This window comes from Limanda limanda, chromosome 5 (genome assembly GCF_963576545.1).
Source record: "Limanda limanda chromosome 5, fLimLim1.1, whole genome shotgun sequence".
In the NCBI taxonomy this organism is placed as follows: Eukaryota; Metazoa; Chordata; class Actinopteri; order Pleuronectiformes; family Pleuronectidae; genus Limanda; species Limanda limanda.
This window is the reverse complement of record NC_083640.1, coordinates 21987020-22003928: the sequence shown is the minus strand read 5'-3', so window position 1 is coordinate 22003928 and position 16909 is coordinate 21987020. Positions and strand designations below refer to the sequence as shown.

Below are 16909 nucleotides of genomic sequence, written 5' to 3'. Positions count from 1 at the left end.
ATGAACCAGCATCTTTTACACAGAGCCGGACCGGGGTCTAAACATTCAATTCATAATTTAATATAATTTAATCATCTCAAGATATGGACAAAAAAAGGCAAATTAAATGATTTAAAAATAAACATTAACATCTTACTAAGCTCTGATTGGGTGATTTTTTTTAAATTAAGTGTTGTACATATTTTATTTGACTTAAGTATTGTTATATCCCTGTGTTATTTGAACCTGCATCGTTTACACAGAGCCGGACCGGGGCCTATAAAACAGACCAACTGCCGGTCACCGGTTGACTGAACTCCCCGAGGAAGGTCACGTCTCCGCCGATGTTTCGCTCGTCCGGTCTCTTCGCGGATGTGAGGTGTCCCTCCCCGGGTCTCGGGCTCTGTGAGCGGCCTCACTGCTTCTACAAACATGGCTCTCGGCAGCGGAACGTCTCCACTGTCCCCGCCGCCTCCTCTCAACCCTCAGCGGGCCCCTCAGCAGGTCAGTGTCCACAGGTATGCTAGCTAGCTACATGCTACATCCGGTGCAAGCTAGCTGGAGTTTGTGTGTCGAAACGTTTTGAAACTGCATATAAATTATGACAAATGCAGGTAAACTCGAGGTTAAAGTGGCGTACAAGATACTTTAAAAGAGCTTCGAACGAGCTTTGTGACTGTTTAATGCATTTTAATTGGTTAAGTTATACTTTATGGTTAAAACGGGTGCATCATTTGGCTAATTTGTCTGAATCACCATGGTTACTAAGTATAGTACGTAATGCATTATGTGAAAATGTCATTTTAAACTAGAACCACGAACATCAATTGTATTTTTATTTATAAATTATCTGTGCTTCTATTTGTATCATACTTAATTCATCAATTAAAAATCCATGATATTCATGGTTTTTCTTTACACATTAACTGTGGTTTTGTTTTTTTCATACTTAATTTCCCAATTAATCAATTACCATGACTGGTTTTAAAACACAACCCCATACAAACTGTTACTTTACACCTAAAACAACTTTTATCTTTTTGTCCCCAAATCAGCATTTCCCTAAATGACTTATTTATACTTGAACCAGACGGTCTCTCAGTAAAGTTATCACCTCTGCCAAGGCTGAATAATCCTACACATGATCTGAGCTGCATCTGTCCTTTTTATGTGCAGCCACAACAAACTTTAATGGGTTCTTCTCAGGCCCTGTCCCTCTACCAAGTTTAGTAGAAATCCATTTGGTAGATTTTGGCAGACATTAGTGAAAAGTTAACCTCTCTGGTGGAAATAAAATACCCTATCGTGTATTTCGTTTTCACAGAAGTCCAGAATTGCTACCCGTCATTCGTCTGTGGATCCCCAGCGAGCGATGACACCACAGACGACAGTCTCCAAGAGCTGGAGCGTATCAACAAGGAGATCGAAGCTGTGAGGCACGAGGTGGAGCAGGAGCAAAGACGACTGTCCCACTACCAGACCATACAGTCAGACAGCAGAAACTCTGTGTCCAAGTCTGAGACTACAGGTAAACGACTGGACAGACGTTCTCTGTCATCACACTCTGACTTCAAAAAGACATACTCGCGGATAAGGAAGTACGTGGTTGACAACTCAAAACCAAGGACTGACTTGGAGTATGACCCCCTGTCCAACTTTTCAGCTGACTTGCGGTCTTACAGCTCGTCAAGTAAGGAGCAGAAAGTGAAAAATGCACAAGTTATTAACAGAGAGAGAGAAACTGTGCTGTGTGACCAAAAGAAGCCGGTCGCTAAGGCTCCGTTTTCTCAAACGCCATCTCCAGGGTTACTCGAGGACCCGATTGAAGACAGTGTCCTGATTATTGACATTCCTCCCTCACCTGACCAAGCAAGAGGCCAATCTCAGAAACTTGACTGTGTTGCTGGCAGTGCCCAGGGTACAGTCAAACAACTGAAGGAAAAGGTTCCCATTGCACTTGATCTCCAGGTCACATCTCCACGTGCAACAAGGCTAGAATCACTTATAGTTGATAATTGCAGTGTGGAAAACGTACCAGTTGATGGGAGTGTAATTGACCTAACTGGATGTTTAGAAGAACTGGAAAATGAATGTCAGAAAATCTCTTGTCAGGCTGCTGAAACCGAAGGCGACGACATTCCTGAGCCTTTAAGTCCTCCTGCCTCCTCACATCAACAATATCAGAGTTATGACAATCTGGGCATTGCAGAGGAAGAAAATGTGCCTCTGTGTGAGGTATCCTGTAGTGTTGAGGCAATTAATCCACTGCAGTCACATTATTTTCAGACGAAGCATTCGCCTTCATCTACAGCTCCGGCTGCAAACTCAGGGTCACCATGCAGGAAACGCACTACCCAGACAAAAGAGGTGTATGTTCACAACCACCTGTCTCCCAAGCGAAGTTCCCCACCACTTGTTTCAGGAAGCCAGGAAACGTCAGACAGAATACCAGGACAGATTCAGGGGGGTTCTCTCATTAACCAGGCGTCAGCTGTAATATACCAGGAGCAAGCAGAACCAGCTTCAGGCAGCAACCAGTGTCAAAATCAGAACTCTTCATCAACATCGATCAACTCGCGTTTGATGAACAGAGGTGATTCAACATTTGAAACCACTGAGGAGCTTCTGGTCAAGGGAGGTCATGAAGAGGTTATAATAATCTCCAGCTCCGAGGATGAGCAAGAGCTCAACTATTCAGATATGGAGCTGTCGGAGAGTGACCCAATGGAAGAATGCTACAGGATCTTCATGGAGGCAAATAATGAGGATAAAGGAAATAAAGAGCAACCTGATGTGTCTGTAAGTATGCTGTTGATACTCCAAATCCAAGATTAAGACATTTCTTAAAACGTGAACAGGTCTTTTCTTTATACTTTGTCATTTTTAGGTTGCAGCAATGGAAGTGGATACGGCGGAATTGACCACCACACCGCAAACATTACTAGGAAAGAAGAGGGTGGCACATGAAGCCAAACATGCAGAGGTACTTGCTAACACTGAAAATGCAACATATCTCCATTAATCAAATACATAGACTTTTAAAGGGAGACACTATGCAAGATAATATCAAAGATACTATAATCCTGATTTTGGAAATATAGCATTCTTTTAAAATGAAATGCATTTTGTTCACTGAGAAGTTTTTTTTTCAGTTGATGTTTAGTGGGGATTTAAACACAGCAACAAAAGTATATATTTTTTTGTGATATAATTATTATTATAAGTAGTCAATTTATAAAGCATACAATGTAAATTAACTGATACCACGAAGAAACAAAAGGTGGAAGCTGTATAATCAAATAAAACATGTTTTGTGCATATAAGTAAAATAAACAATTATCACAATTTTAAAGAAGATTATCTAATGATTTACAGTTGAATTATTGACCATAGAAACAGCTAAATAATCTCCAGATTGACCAACAAACTCAGATGAGCATTAATATTTTCTTTAATTAAATTGGCTCTAATTAAAACTTAATATGACTTTGCTCCACTCAGCAGCCGCTGGCAAAGACCAGACCTCAAGCCAAGATTTTGATCCCTCTGCGTGAACCAGCAGCTTCAGGATCTGGCTCCCAGTCCTCCATCCCTACAAAGATCCTGCCGGCACAGCAGAGAGCCTCCATGGTGACTGCTTCAGTAAAGGGTGCTCAGGCTTTTGCTTCCTTCTTGTGTCAGAAGAAGCCAGAAACCCAGGCTACTGCTTGTCCTCCTCAGACCCCTGCAAACATACAACCAGCCCCTGTGCAGAATGGTAAGCATCCGTGGTCGGCTATGCTATTAAATTATTACTATTATTATTATTATTACTATTTATAATGGAGTCCAACTACTGCTGAGTTTCAATGTGTTTCAATGTGCAATAATCCAGATCAGTGTCCATGTATCTCTGTTCATTCATTTCACCAAAACCACACAGTTTCACTTCAGTTGCAGTCATGAATCTTTTTCCCTTTAGTTATGACACCAGAATGAAAATCCATACCTCTATGGTAAATAACCTGATTATAATAATAATAACTTGAATTTATATAGTGCCTTTCAAGAGACCCAAGGACACTTTTGTCCCCACTAGATGTGGGGACAAAAAGAGATGCAGATGGGTGACACCTACTGGACAAACTAAGTCTAGAAGCTCCTACAACCAGTAGGACATGTGAAGCCCTGCCCTGTCATCATAAATGTAGATTGGAATATATTTAATGTTTTTGCATGTAAAACTTAAATAGAATTTATTTTTGGGATGTATTGTGGTCTGTTTGCCTGAATGTCTGCCTCTGTGTTTTTTTTTTTCTCATCATACAGCTTACTACCTACCTTTGGGAACTCCTGTGATCCAAGTAGGAAGCAACTTGCACTTGATCCTCCCAGAGGGCACCTTCCCTCTGTCTGTTACTTCAGGTTCCTGCCCAGTTTCTTCCGTGCTGACCCCGGTCACTCAAGTGCACATGAGCACTATGAAACAAACGTGCCATAAAGCTGCAGTAACTCCTGTGCAAAGATACCATCCAACTGCACCTGTGCTCATTCCTGCTCCGACGCGTAAAACGTCCTTGGCCTATGCTACAGCACATTTACATCCTTCTGCCTCCACTACATCTCAACCTACTGCTGCCGCCAAGGTAGGATGTTAGAAACAAAAACACGTTTGGTGAGGTCATTTTAACAGACTGGACTTTTAAAGATTTTAAAATGTTTAATATCTTTTTATCATGAATTTATTCGCTCAGCCAGTGCCTACGAAACGTAAACTGAAGCAGCAGAGCGGGGCCACCAAGGACAAAGTGCCCCATGATGTCAGACAGCGTTATGTCACCATGTTTACTGAGGAGTTCCTCAAAACTACAGCCAATATCAACGAGGCCTTTGAAAAAGTGAGCATATGTCGCTGAATCTCAATCTCACTGTCGTACTGTCTGGGTATTTATTCTTCTTGCTGTTTTATTGTTGATAGGCTGTTGCTGAAGAGGAGTCTGTGTACAACCGCAGCGCCAACAAACTCAAATATCTGAGTGTCGCTGTGAATTCACTGAAGAGGCTGAAGAAAAAAAATTGTGTCTCATCTAAAGGTGAGAATCTCCAGAAAACTGTTCATGAAATCTGAAGCGGATGGAAGATGTTTTTGTTTCTGCTGCAGATGAGAATGAAGTCAACGGCCAAAGATCGAAAGGCAACATACCCTTCAACCTGGAGATGTTTCAAGCAAATGGTGAGAATCGGTTTCCAAATCTTCTTGGTTTCAAATGTCTTTTAAAGGGCAAATTCTCAGTGTATTCCTTTCCCTGGCAGATGATGTGGCTTTGTACGAGAGTTTGAAGGATTATATTTTGACCGAGGAAAGGCTGATTGAGAGCAACTATCCTGTCCAGCATCCAGAGAGGGCCGGCTCTGCTGCTCTTTTTGCCGACAATAAGAAAGGCAGCACAGACCGTAAGTGAACAACCTCACCACTCAGGCTGCACTCAAGCCTCCTCAAAACACAAGTGTATGTTGTTCTCACATTGTGTCACTAGAGGGCACCTGTAACTTGGAGCTGTAGCATCTCAGCACATTTCTCTGGTGATGAGCTTTTTCTTTTCTGTTCGGTTGGTAAAAGCCTTGAAGAGAATCTGCTGTCGATGTGGGGCCACGTACGCTGTTTGCTTAACAGGCAAACACATCCGCAAGGAGGAGTGCAACTACCACTATGGGAAAGTAGTAAGGAACAAAGGTGCGTATTGGATCGCAGGGTTACAACTTATAACAATTTTACACAAATTTTCAGTTATTTTCCTGACTTATTGAGTAATATAAACAACTTTCACAATATGGCTTGAAAAGAAGATGAATTGATCGCATTATTGATGAGTACATTTATTTTGTTTGAAACCGTTGCAGTGCCTGGTGGAGTGGAAACCCGCTACAGTTGCTGCCAAGGAGTGATGGGAGCACCTGGATGTCAGGTGTTTAAGGTAGGAAACAACAATTGGAGTTAAAAATTTCCAGAATAAAGGCCACATACATACTTACTAAGTTTTAGTTTTTAAACCGTATTTTAAAATAACAATCTGTCCACAAAGGTGTTTTTGCTCCATATCAGTAAACCCCATCTGCACTAACACACCTGAAACCGAATATCACGTGACCATTCATACTCACTGGGCAAGTGCAAGTTTGTTGTCTACTCTGCAATCAGTTGGTTAGTTACAAAAATACTATGAAAGAGGAAAAGTGGTGAGAATTAGGGCAGGGATTTCTTTTCTTGTGCCAATGAAGAGGTGCAACTGTCATTTCTGATGTTTACATTTGCACATCATTGTTTCCGAACATCTCCCTCTGTGCTTGACCACATACAACACAGCTCCAGACTTGTTTTCAGAAGAGAAAACGTCTGTTTTAGATGCTAAACAAAGTGTAAACAAGGCAACAGTGATGCATTTTAGAAGAAAAGTTAGTAATATTGATGTAGCTTAAGACCTTCCTAAATGTACTAATTAGTCTTTTTTTTGTCCAACAGTTGCATGTCCATGATGCAATCTCCATGGATGGGTTTGTGTCTACCAAGCCGAGACATCCCATGCATATGAGCTGTCCTGGAGTCTACTCCTTGAATTGTGAAATGGTGACGTCAACTTCTTTTGAGGCGCAGGGTTTTTTAATATTGTCCATATGTTGACCCTGAACTGAATCTTCCAGAAGTTCCACTTGTTGTTGTGGTTTGATTAGTGGTGATTAGTATTCATCTATTTTCCACCATTTGAAACGGGTGATATGCCAAAGAAGTTTTTTGCTCCAACTACCTCTTTTGCTCTGATTTGTATTTGTTCCAAAGTAAATGTACTGCATGAAGATACTTTTAATAGAGATTTTAAGCTTTTTTTTTTGCTGCACAAGAATTTTTTACCTTAAGAAGGATGTGGTTGAACCGTTGGTCTGCAACAAAATCATGAATATTTGTATATTTTGTCTTCATAGTGTTACACTGTTCATGGTCTGGAGCTGTCCAGAGTGACGGTGGTCAACTCTAGTTTGCAAGTCATCTACGACACTTTCGTCAGACCTGATCACGAGGTCATTGATTACAACACCAGGTAACATTAATGGCTTGTGATATGTTATGCAATATATATCGGGCACAAAAGCTGGCTAATAGTCAGAAGTGTTGACTTTATGTTGAAGAACATCTCTTTCGATGGCTTGTGACATTTTACCCGTGTAGATTTTCAGGCATCGGTGATGAAGACGTGAAGAGTAACTACACGTCCGTCCGAGAGGTGCAGGAGACGTTACAGAGCTTCATTAGTGCTGACACCATTCTGATTGGACACGGCCTGGAAGCAGATCTCTGTGGCCTGAAGGTGAAAAAGCTCTTTTCAATTTTATTAACTTTACTTTTGCTTATCGCTTCCAGAGTACAGTCCTCCTCCAATAATTTTACACATGATTTTACTATGAATGTCCGGGAGTGTTTAATGGGGGAACAACATGTGGAAGTCTTATTTTGTTATTTTCCTTTGCATCATTAATATTATCTCTTGTTAGATTAAATACCATGTTTTTATGATAACATTTTTCAAGCTAAGTACACAAACAGTCATCATGGTAATTTTTCCAGACAGCTGGCAGGTGAGGAGTTTGGTGTTTTTTATTTATTTTTGTTGGATTTGGCTCCAAAGACCTAAAGAACAGGATGTTCTATAATCACATCATGAAAAGGAACAACCTGTGGAGTTGGTTTAAACTCATGCTACAGATGTGAGAGGTTTGGGATTTTGGAAGCTAATGAGCATGGTTTGCCAAATGTTGGGATGTTTCTACTGTGACTTTAAAGCATCAGATATAAGAACTGCTTGAATTATGACAAATACAATGAGCAAGATGAACTGTAGTCTAACGTTGAAACTGCTTCCATGTAATGTAAGTGAGCATGCAAAGTCTTATTTTACTCACTTTGGCTGCAGTGTTGGTAAAGTTTCTCTGTAGTTTTCTAATGTCAGAGTTCTCTGTGGCCGTGATGATTTATCTAGATTAATACCAGTGGTGTAAGAAGTACGATCAGAAGTATAAGACGGTGTAGAAATACTGTTCTGGGTTAAAGTCCTGGATTCAAAATCTTGAATCAAATCACAATATTAACACAATGTACTGGAAACACTCCTGTGCAATGAAGACCTCATTGGATTATAATTATTGATGCATAATTATTTGTGTCACAGCAGCTGGTAAAGGTAACATAACTTTCAATGATTATATATATATAGCTCTGGGATTTATTTGTTTATTTTGTATTAATCAAACCTAAAAAGTGTAACAGAACCTCACTTGTGAGAAATGTCATGGAGGACAAATTACAATATTTCCCTCCTAACTGTAGTTGAGTAGAAGTATCAGAAGTGGGATTCATGTACTAGTACCTTTCTCACTTACTTTTCACAAATTAAAGCCAAACTGAAAGTCGAGGTTAATTATAAAGTATGTTTAATTTTCACATTACAATTAGTGCCGACAGCTTCAGATATGCTCCTCTTTGCTCTAGTTGCTCCATGGGACAGTGGTGGACACATCGCTGGTCTTCCCCCACCGTCTGGGCCCCCCCCACAAGCTCACCCTCAACAAACTGACAGCTGAATACCTGCGACGGATCATCCAAGAGAGCGGTGGGTCATCGTGGATACAGCCACCGAACAAATGTCTACAAACTACAACCCATCTCAATTTACATCCAAATAAAGACAATCACAGTCTTATTATTGGTTTGAATCTCAACAAAATATGTATATGACGCACAAAAGCTGCAATTCTGTTACAGAGGATGTAGCTTTCATTATTCGTATGTGATATAAATAATGATTTACTGTTTCTCCCAGTTTGTGGCCACGACACCGGCGACGACGCTGCCGCCTGCATGGAGCTCATGTTATGGAAGCTCAAAGAAAGTGGAAAACTGAAAAAGTGATGGAAATAAAACAAGAATGTATCTCTACACTGTTCAGACATGAAAAGACAGGAGCTGCAGTGCCGACCTACGTGTGAGGTTCTGTCATCTCTGAAGGGCTGTGTATTTATTTAGTTGTTTTTTTAGTTTGATTATATCACATGATCTATGTTCATAACAGTATCCTGGAAGTCAAAGTCGGAATTTCCGCCCATGTGTGATATAAATATTTTTGATGATGCTGTAGTGTGCCGAGAAGACCTGAAGCACTGGGGTCATTTGTAATAATATCTAAGTAAAGGCACAGAACAAATCCCTTGTGTGTTTTTTTGTTTTGTTATTGTGTGTTGCCAATCTTTTACCAGCCAATGAACATCGAGCCTTTAATGGCAAAATGGCGTCAAAAAATAAAAGGGAGGAGCTATGCAAATTGAAACTCACCTTTGAGCAATTCCACTGATTACTGATGAGACACGAGGGAGCAAAGGAGAAATGTGCTCTTGTTGAGGAAAGTAAATTTGTCAATGCAGAGGATTCTTTCTCCTTTCACTACAAGTTACCTCAAAAGTTTCAGTTGAATACTAAACATATGGAGCTTTTTCCGATCTTTATTCAAGAGTGCGGTCAATCTACTTTTTACATGACATTTATAGTCTTAGTCGTGTCAGAAGTTGAGGATCACTCATGGCAAACGCACATCCAGGACATTGTGGGGACACAACGTGCCTCAGACTCGACATGAAAACCTGAGAACTGTCAGTGTTTTACCCGTCACTTCTTTGCAGACTGCGTTTCAAATCTTAAAGTCCATCACTCAGTCTTTTTCTTGCCTCTCCTGCCACAGCACATCCTAAAGCAGTAACGGCAGGTCCCGATGAAGAGGAGTGTGATGAGCAGGACGATGGCGAGGAAGAAGGCCAGGACGTCCAGGCAGTGGTACTGGTACCAGGTCAGCTCATGAGCCTGGACCCTCAAGTGCTTGGCCCCCTTGTTTCTCATGGTGAACTCGATCCAGAACAAGGCCTCATCCAGGGGACTGGTGGGTCTGTCATGGTGGATTCTGGACAGCCGCATGGCACTCTCCTTGTACCTGGATGAACATGGGGCGGTAATGCGAATATTATTGTTTGGTCACTCAATTATTTTTTCCAATCAGTGGTTTGAAATTTTAAAGAAGCTTTAAAATCTTAAATTTGACTTGCTGGAAACCCTGATCAGAAAATGACCAAGTACCTTAGGGTCATTTAAAAGCCTAGAACCGACTTAGAGCAGATAAGGAAACTTACGATTTCTCTTTGATAACAGTATTGATCGCATCTCTCAGGTCCTCATGAGACTTCATGAAGTTTAAGTCCACGATAAGTGCAGCTCCCTTGGCCTTCATGTGGACCATGTTGTCTGGTTGGTCAACGAACAAGGGGATGCCCACCATTGGAACACCGTGGTAGATGGCCTCATAAATCCCATTAGTGCCACCATGGGTGATGAAGGCTCTGGTCTTGTGGTGACCTGATAAGATGCCAAAGATCATGAAACGTGCATCGCTTTTTCCAACCTTTTGCACAACGTACAATTCCCCTTAAAATTACTACCACATTCAATTTTATTCTTATGGAGCCAAATCATAATATATATATCTCAAGGCTCTTTACATAGTAAGGTTGAAACCTTAAAAAGTTGTATAGACATTTCTTAAAAATATTGCAATATTTACAACTATCTTATATTATATATGTCTTTTTTTGGAGAGGGAAAATCAAGTGGAAAATATAAATCCAAACAAAGCATTACACTGAACGTCAGAGTTTTTGATGGATCGTCAGACATCAAAAGATATTAATTTGTTTTTCAACTATTTCAATATTTTTATCGATAAAATAATTGCCAGATTAATGGACAATGAAGTAGTTACTGGATGCAGCCGTATAGCTCTCCTATGATGGAGTGATACCACTTTGGCTGATTATTTCTGTGTATTGATCACAAAAAAACAGGAGTTTGATAAAGCAGAATTATACAATAAATGAGCTCAATGAAAACTTGAAAATTGCTTTGTAAAATCCCTCTACAAGCCTTTGTTATTAATGTTCCTCTTCAGAGTCTTTACAACAAATTTGCCATGTATGTGGACAAATTAATAAAACAACCGAAGCCATTGGGCTACCTGGGCTATTGCCTCCTTGGAAGGTAGCCAGCCTAATAAATGTGAGAGGAAGCTGGCAGCAACACTGATTGTGTTCTAAAGTTACCTTTGTGCACCTTCTCTCCACTTTGCCCTTGTTGGTCCAAGTCCACTGAACAATGTTTGTCGCACCTGATAAATCTGAACTGCATGCGTTCAGTGTATGTTTTGTGTTCACACTGAGAAAGTGACAAAGTAGAGTCTAAACAATCCATCATGTATTTAACCCCTGATTTGTGGGTCTGCTGTTGATGGACGCACAAAGCAAATCACAACGTGAATCAGGGAAATGGCCACAGCGTGAAAAATAGTCTTGAAATGTTGAACTTAAGGAAACAAAAGGATTACACTTTTGGAAAACATATTGTTTTCATTTATTCTGGCAGTGGAAATCCAAATTTGTAGACCAAATTACTACTCAGGGTAAATACCGTATTACCTGTTTGTATAAAACAGCTGTGACCTGGACTCCTGCCAATGTCAGCTGGACTTGGCTCCAACCGTCTTTCTTTTTTAACACTGCAAATACTTTTCTGTTAATTTGATGATACCTGTTTAGATTAAGTGAGCTCAGTGACCTCTCAGCAGCTAATTTGTTCAGCTCATCGTTGTCAAAAAACAGCTTGGTTTTATAAGTTCTGCTTAAAAGTATGCATTTTATGTTGAATTCCTTATGAATTTATAAAACATTAACATTAAATAATAATCCTTACAGATTCAATAGAGCCTCTCACCATTCGGTGCTCGGGCCCTAATAATGAGTTGATATAGTGAAATAGAGGGGAAAGCAAACAGTGTGGTGGATAGCATCTTTCTTTCAAAAGTAAAAGTCATGAAGGTTCTTACCCAGCAGGTCGTTCTGAGGGATCCAGTCATATATTCTGGTGTTATCACCAAGAGTCTCTGGTTTGTCTCCACTGTATCTCCACAGCACCTGTAAACACCCGTTTAGATGAACACAGGAAAATCTTTACATAATATACAGTGTAGATTTTTTAATAATGAATAATCATATCGTATAACTCCAGTATTTTGTTTTGCTGGAAAATGGTCGATCCTTGGTGATTACCCTGACTTCTTTAGCTGTAATTCAAAATCTCGCCAAATGTTTTAAATGTTAAATTTTTCCTTGTGGCCAGTCCCAATATCCCAATTCAACCATTAAAAATGGCAAATCACGCTTTTAACTATGACCCATTGTGTGTTACTTAATAAATCTTTCAGAGGGATTTACACCTCTCCAGGTAGTGATAGTTGGTAGTTAAATCTATACTCTTTGGACCTTTTGTGGGATCTGAGCGAGGGCCGAGGCGATCACGTTCGCCTTCTCTGCAGTGATGTTCTTGACCATGGATCCCAAAGTGAAGACCACGATGCCAGCGTCTCCTGAACTCTGCACAAATTCCTCCATATCCTGCAAGAAGAGAAAAGCCGTAGTATCCCAGTTCCAACCATACGTAACTTCCTGTACTCCTTGTAGCGGAGTTATTGGAATACTGTGGCGGTGTCATTTAAGATTAGTGGGCCTGTAACAATGGAGACAAAACTACCTCTGGCAAAGGTTTAGCAGGTTTGCAGTGGATCCCACCAACGTATTTGAAGTTTGGGAGGAATGGACGAGGGAATTCAAAATCCCAGTAGGTTCGAATCAACCAGAAGTCTGCTTTACTCATTGTCTGGCAGGCACTGGTCGGTTTCCCTGTCACAATGCAAAAGTATCATCAATCATTCAGGTGTCGGCTAATTTTCAAAGTCAAAGCTATTAAAACAACAGAGGAAAGTAGGGTCCAATTAAAACAACTTAGCTGCTTACCTTGAATTTCGGAGTAATATGCATCTAGTTTTTTCCAATAACTGTTGTTCACAATGATGTCATTGATTAAATAGAAGGCAAAGTTCCACACTCTCTCTGAGAAGTCCATCTTGTCTGTCAGTTTGCTCATAACAGCGGGGACAAAGGACGGTGGAGCAGGTAGCTGACCACAGTGTCTCTCCCAGTTATTCACAAAGCTGAAGCGCAGAGAGAAAACCAGAGGGATGCCCAAAATCTCTGCTGTCAAGTCACTGCCGGCGTAGAGGGGGTCAGCCAGGAGAAGGTCATATTTTCCTTCCTTCAGCTTCTTCATGACGGTGTCTGATTTCAGCACTCCGTCCAAATACCTCAAAGCAAACTTCTGGTCGACCGCCATCAGCTCAATATACTTCATGTACATCTGCAAGGTGTTCATTTGATCCATCTCATACATGGTGAATTGAAGAAAGTCGTCAAAAAACGTCTCCATCTCCTCCAGTGAGATGGATACTTCGAAGTTTTCGTACTGAATGCGAGAAGAAATACTGGTGTTCATGAACAGAGTCGTGCTCGGAGCCAGGACGGTGACCTGGTGTCCTCTGTCCATCAGAGCCTCCAGCACAAGCTTCATGTTAATCCAGTGGCTGCCCTCAGTGTACCACACCAGAATGTTCCCTCCATTCGCCGTCCGAGTGGCACAAAGTGCCAGAAGCACACAAACAAAGAGGCGCTGCCTCTGCTCCATAGTGGCTGTGTGTCACGAAGAAAAGCTGCTGGATCCTTTTATATTGTGCTCCTTGGTAAACAATTATTAACTTCACAGAGCTGGGGTCTGGGTCATAGTTCCACTTGATGCATTAGATAACAGATGCACCTTAAACAAATGGTCCGAGGTGAAAGGTAGCGGCAAATATCAAGAATAACCTCTACAAATAGAGGTAAAAAGTCAAAACAGACTCCAGAACGCCCGGCTCTTGCTGTCAGCTGGACGAGATGCTGTGAAATAATGGATAATGACTTCAGCTAAATGGGCATGGACACAATTGCATAATCTGAGGAAGTTGTGAAAGCGTTTGGTGCCTGCAGAAGAATTCCCCGACACACTGTTGAAGTGCTAGTCAAAACATGTCCATAGAAGGGAAATTATTGTATGTTGTAGGTTAAAGATTGTTGGTCTGTTAGCATTTAAAATGCAGACAGATTATAATTAAAATGAACACAATTCAGAAGTAGCTGTATCTTCACCATTATTCCCCTAAAGTTACTTATTCCTACATTAGGCTCAAGGACGGATGTCATGAACTTATGTTCAAACAAACATGGATCCTTTATCGTCCCATAACTTTTTCTTTGCTGCCACCGAGATGCTCAGATTTGTACCTTTTGTGAAATATCACATTCAAACTATTTGAATGATTAACATTAAATTTGTCAGTAGTTCCTTGGAAACTTCTAATGATATATCCCTTGGTCTAGAAATACAAGCAGGTCAAACATTGCACTTATCTAAGAATATATCTCAATATTTCCCAGATATTTTGGCACAAGATTTAGATTCTTCCCAATGTTCCTGGTTCCCACGTGATGATTGACTCTCTTGGGCTCCTTTTCTGAGTGGTCGAAGGGAAATGATTGTATGTTGTAAGTTAAAGATTGTTGGTCTGTTAGCATTTAAAATGCAGACAGATTATCATTAAAATGAACAAAATTCAAAAGTAGCTGTATCTTCACCACTAGTCCCTTAAAGTGAAGTATTCCTACATTAGGGTCATGGCTCAAGGAACAGTGGGTCAGTCCAGTTCCAGACTGGGCAGATTGTCATGAACTTATGTACAAACAAACATGGATCCTTTATCGTCCCATAACTTTTTTACCTTTTGTGAAATATCACATTAAAACTATTTGAAGGATTAACATGAAATTTGTCAGTGGTTCCCTGGAGACTTCTAATGATATAATCCTTGGTCTAGAAATACAAGCAGGTCAAACATTGCACTTATCTAAGAATATATCTCAACACAGGGGTGGACTGGCCATCTGGCATACCGGGCATAATCCCGGTGGGCCGTTGACCCAATGTGGGCCGGTCTGGTCCGCTATGTTGTTGTTTTGTTTTTTTTCTCTTCTTCCTCTCTAAATTCCCTCCAATTGGGCCGGCCAATTGGCTACAGAGGGCTAGCAGTGTGTTGCCAGCATCGACACATATTATTGGTCTATTGTTTTTCATTGTCAATCAATCATGGGCTGACAGGCTCAGAGAGCCCTGACAGTGCTGTCAATCACAACACAAACCGGGGGCGGGGGGGGCGGGACCTCATGGCATTGGCGGGGGGAGTCGCGGGACGGGCTGCTGCTGAGACAGAAACTTAACTTAATGGATAATAAGAGTAAAAAAACGCCCGGGTGGCGCTGAGAAGCATCGGGAAAAAAAGCTGAAGTCTCTGGAGGTGGAGGCTGCTAAATGTGCCAAACTGACGGACCTATGTGGTGCCGGGTTCACCAGCCCAGCAGCAGCAGGTGCGCCGGGAGACGAGCGAGGAGGACTCGACAATGATGAGCGAGTGGAGGCAGACATGTGAGCGCGCATTTTCAATTTTCAATACATTCTCAAAACTGGCTCGTTACTTGAGCAGCGGAGGTTGGCGTCGCACGCCTCTACCCACGGCGCACCTCTCTCTCTCTCTCTCTCTCTCTCTCTCTCTCTCTCTCTCTCTCTCTCTCTCTCTCTCTCTCTCTCTCTCTCTCTCTCTCTCTCTCTCTCTCTCTCACTCGCTGCCCCCTCCCTCCTGAGATGTGCAGGTCCGGTGGCGTGTTTGCCGTTGGGGGGGGGGGGGGGGGTGCAGCGCGAGAGGTTGGTCTATCCCTCCGCAGGTTCACCTTCAGAAATCTTGTTACGACTTTTACTTCCTCTAGAATAGGATAAGAGATAGTGTCTTATTTTGTGTGCCTAGAGTATAGTGGTTATACTGTGGTTTATTAATGTTCTTGGGCAGACATAAGAGGCACTTGTTTATAGTTAATTAGAAGTTCAGATGCACTGGTCCATTACTATTTGAACCTCAGCATCTAGGGTTCAAAATTGGTAAAATTATACATTATATGCATATTGTTGTTGTAATTTTTCAGTCAGTTGAGATAAATCTTGAGGAGAAATATTTTGGGTTGTTTTGTGTCTGCATAGACCTACTATAAAAAGCACTTTGCATTTTTAATTTTAGTTCTTGTACTTTTGATACTTAAGTACATTTCAACACCAGATACTTTTGATACTTAAGTACTTTTAATATGAGCTACTTTAAGACATTTAGAAGACATAAGTTACGTCAATTTAATGGCAGATGTGCTCGGCTAATTATGTGGGCCGGTCTGAGCCAAAAAATGCCCGGGCCGTTTTGTTCTCCCAGTCCAGCCCTGTCTCAACATGTCCCCAAAATGTAGATTCTTCCCGATGTTCCTGGTTCCCAGGTGACAAATGACTCTCTTGGGCTCCTTTTCCGAGTGGTTTTCACGTAGAGAACAACCAAAGCCTTTCAATCGGACTGCGTCGTCTTGCTCACTGAACTGAAACACAAATGAACGGTGGATATTTCCCATGATCCCCGGCTTCCTGAACAAACAAATCCACCAAATTCCAATAAGAATCCTGCAAATTTAAAATGTTTCCTGGCTCAATATTGGAGATAAACGCTGGTTTGAAATGAATTTTTTAATGATCTACATTTCAGCATCACTCTTTAACTTGCTGGAGCTGATTCGGACAATTTAAGCGGCGACTATCGGCAGTGTTGTGCATGAATGAGTTCAGAAGAACGAGTTCATTGAACATGTTCATTTTTATGAGAACGATGAACTGAACGCAACTTAATGACAAATAATAAATTTGAACGGTGAACACCTTCATATTGTAGCGTCCTCGCTTATAGACGACAGGAAACTTCTCTCTTTATGTGTATCTTTATTAAAGTCCAACGAACACGACACACTTCTTGTTGTAACTCCAACACTCCTAACATCCACCACCGTATTCTTCACTCCCCTT

The 16909-nt window shown here is 41.2% G+C and overlaps 2 protein-coding genes across 2 annotated transcripts; one reads left to right on the top strand and one right to left on the bottom strand.

Annotated features, from left to right (window-relative positions):
* Positions 1 to 323: 323 nt before the first annotated feature.
* LOC133002022 (RNA exonuclease 1 homolog) lies at positions 324 to 9200 on the top strand. The gene is made up of 16 exons (XM_061071751.1): positions 324 to 479; positions 1312 to 2778; positions 2867 to 2962; positions 3481 to 3736; positions 4288 to 4604; positions 4713 to 4856; positions 4937 to 5051; positions 5120 to 5191; positions 5272 to 5412; positions 5579 to 5692; positions 5860 to 5933; positions 6479 to 6583; positions 6937 to 7052; positions 7181 to 7319; positions 8498 to 8618; positions 8829 to 9200. Exons 1-16 carry the CDS (start codon positions 324 to 326, stop codon positions 8915 to 8917), a joined length of 3522 nt encoding a protein of 1173 aa, XP_060927734.1. The 3' UTR covers positions 8918 to 9200.
* Positions 9201 to 9486: 286 nt separating this feature from the next.
* LOC133002023 (UDP-glucuronosyltransferase 2A2-like) lies at positions 9487 to 13839 on the bottom strand. The gene is made up of 6 exons (XM_061071752.1): positions 12892 to 13839; positions 12629 to 12777; positions 12361 to 12492; positions 11925 to 12012; positions 10183 to 10405; positions 9487 to 9986 (listed from the first exon to the last, which is right to left on the bottom strand). The coding sequence occupies exons 1-6, from the start codon at positions 13613 to 13615 to the stop codon at positions 9707 to 9709; spliced, it is 1596 nt and encodes a 531-aa protein (XP_060927735.1). The 5' UTR covers positions 13616 to 13839; the 3' UTR covers positions 9487 to 9706.
* Positions 13840 to 16909: the final 3070 nt, after the last annotated feature.

Excerpts from the sequence above, each read along its gene's own strand:
- LOC133002022 (XM_061071751.1), top strand. The coding sequence starts at position 324 with ATGTTTCGCTCGTCCGGTCTCTTCGCGGATGTGAGGTGTCCCTCCCCG. Across the intron at positions 6,584-6,936 it reads ACTCCTTGAATTGTGAAATG|TGTTACACTGTTCATGGTCT; the intron begins GTGACGTCAACT and ends TTGTCTTCATAG. Across the intron at positions 7,320-8,497 it reads CAGATCTCTGTGGCCTGAAG|TTGCTCCATGGGACAGTGGT; the intron begins GTGAAAAAGCTC and ends TCTTTGCTCTAG.
- LOC133002023 (XM_061071752.1), bottom strand. The coding sequence starts at position 13,615 with ATGGAGCAGAGGCAGCGCCTCTTTGTTTGTGTGCTTCTGGCACTTTGT. Across the intron at positions 12,013-12,360 it reads TCGCTCAGATCCCACAAAAG|GTGCTGTGGAGATACAGTGG; the intron begins GTCCAAAGAGTA and ends GGGTGTTTACAG. Across the intron at positions 9,987-10,182 it reads ACTGTTATCAAAGAGAAATC|GTACAAGGAGAGTGCCATGC; the intron begins GTAAGTTTCCTT and ends ATGTTCATCCAG.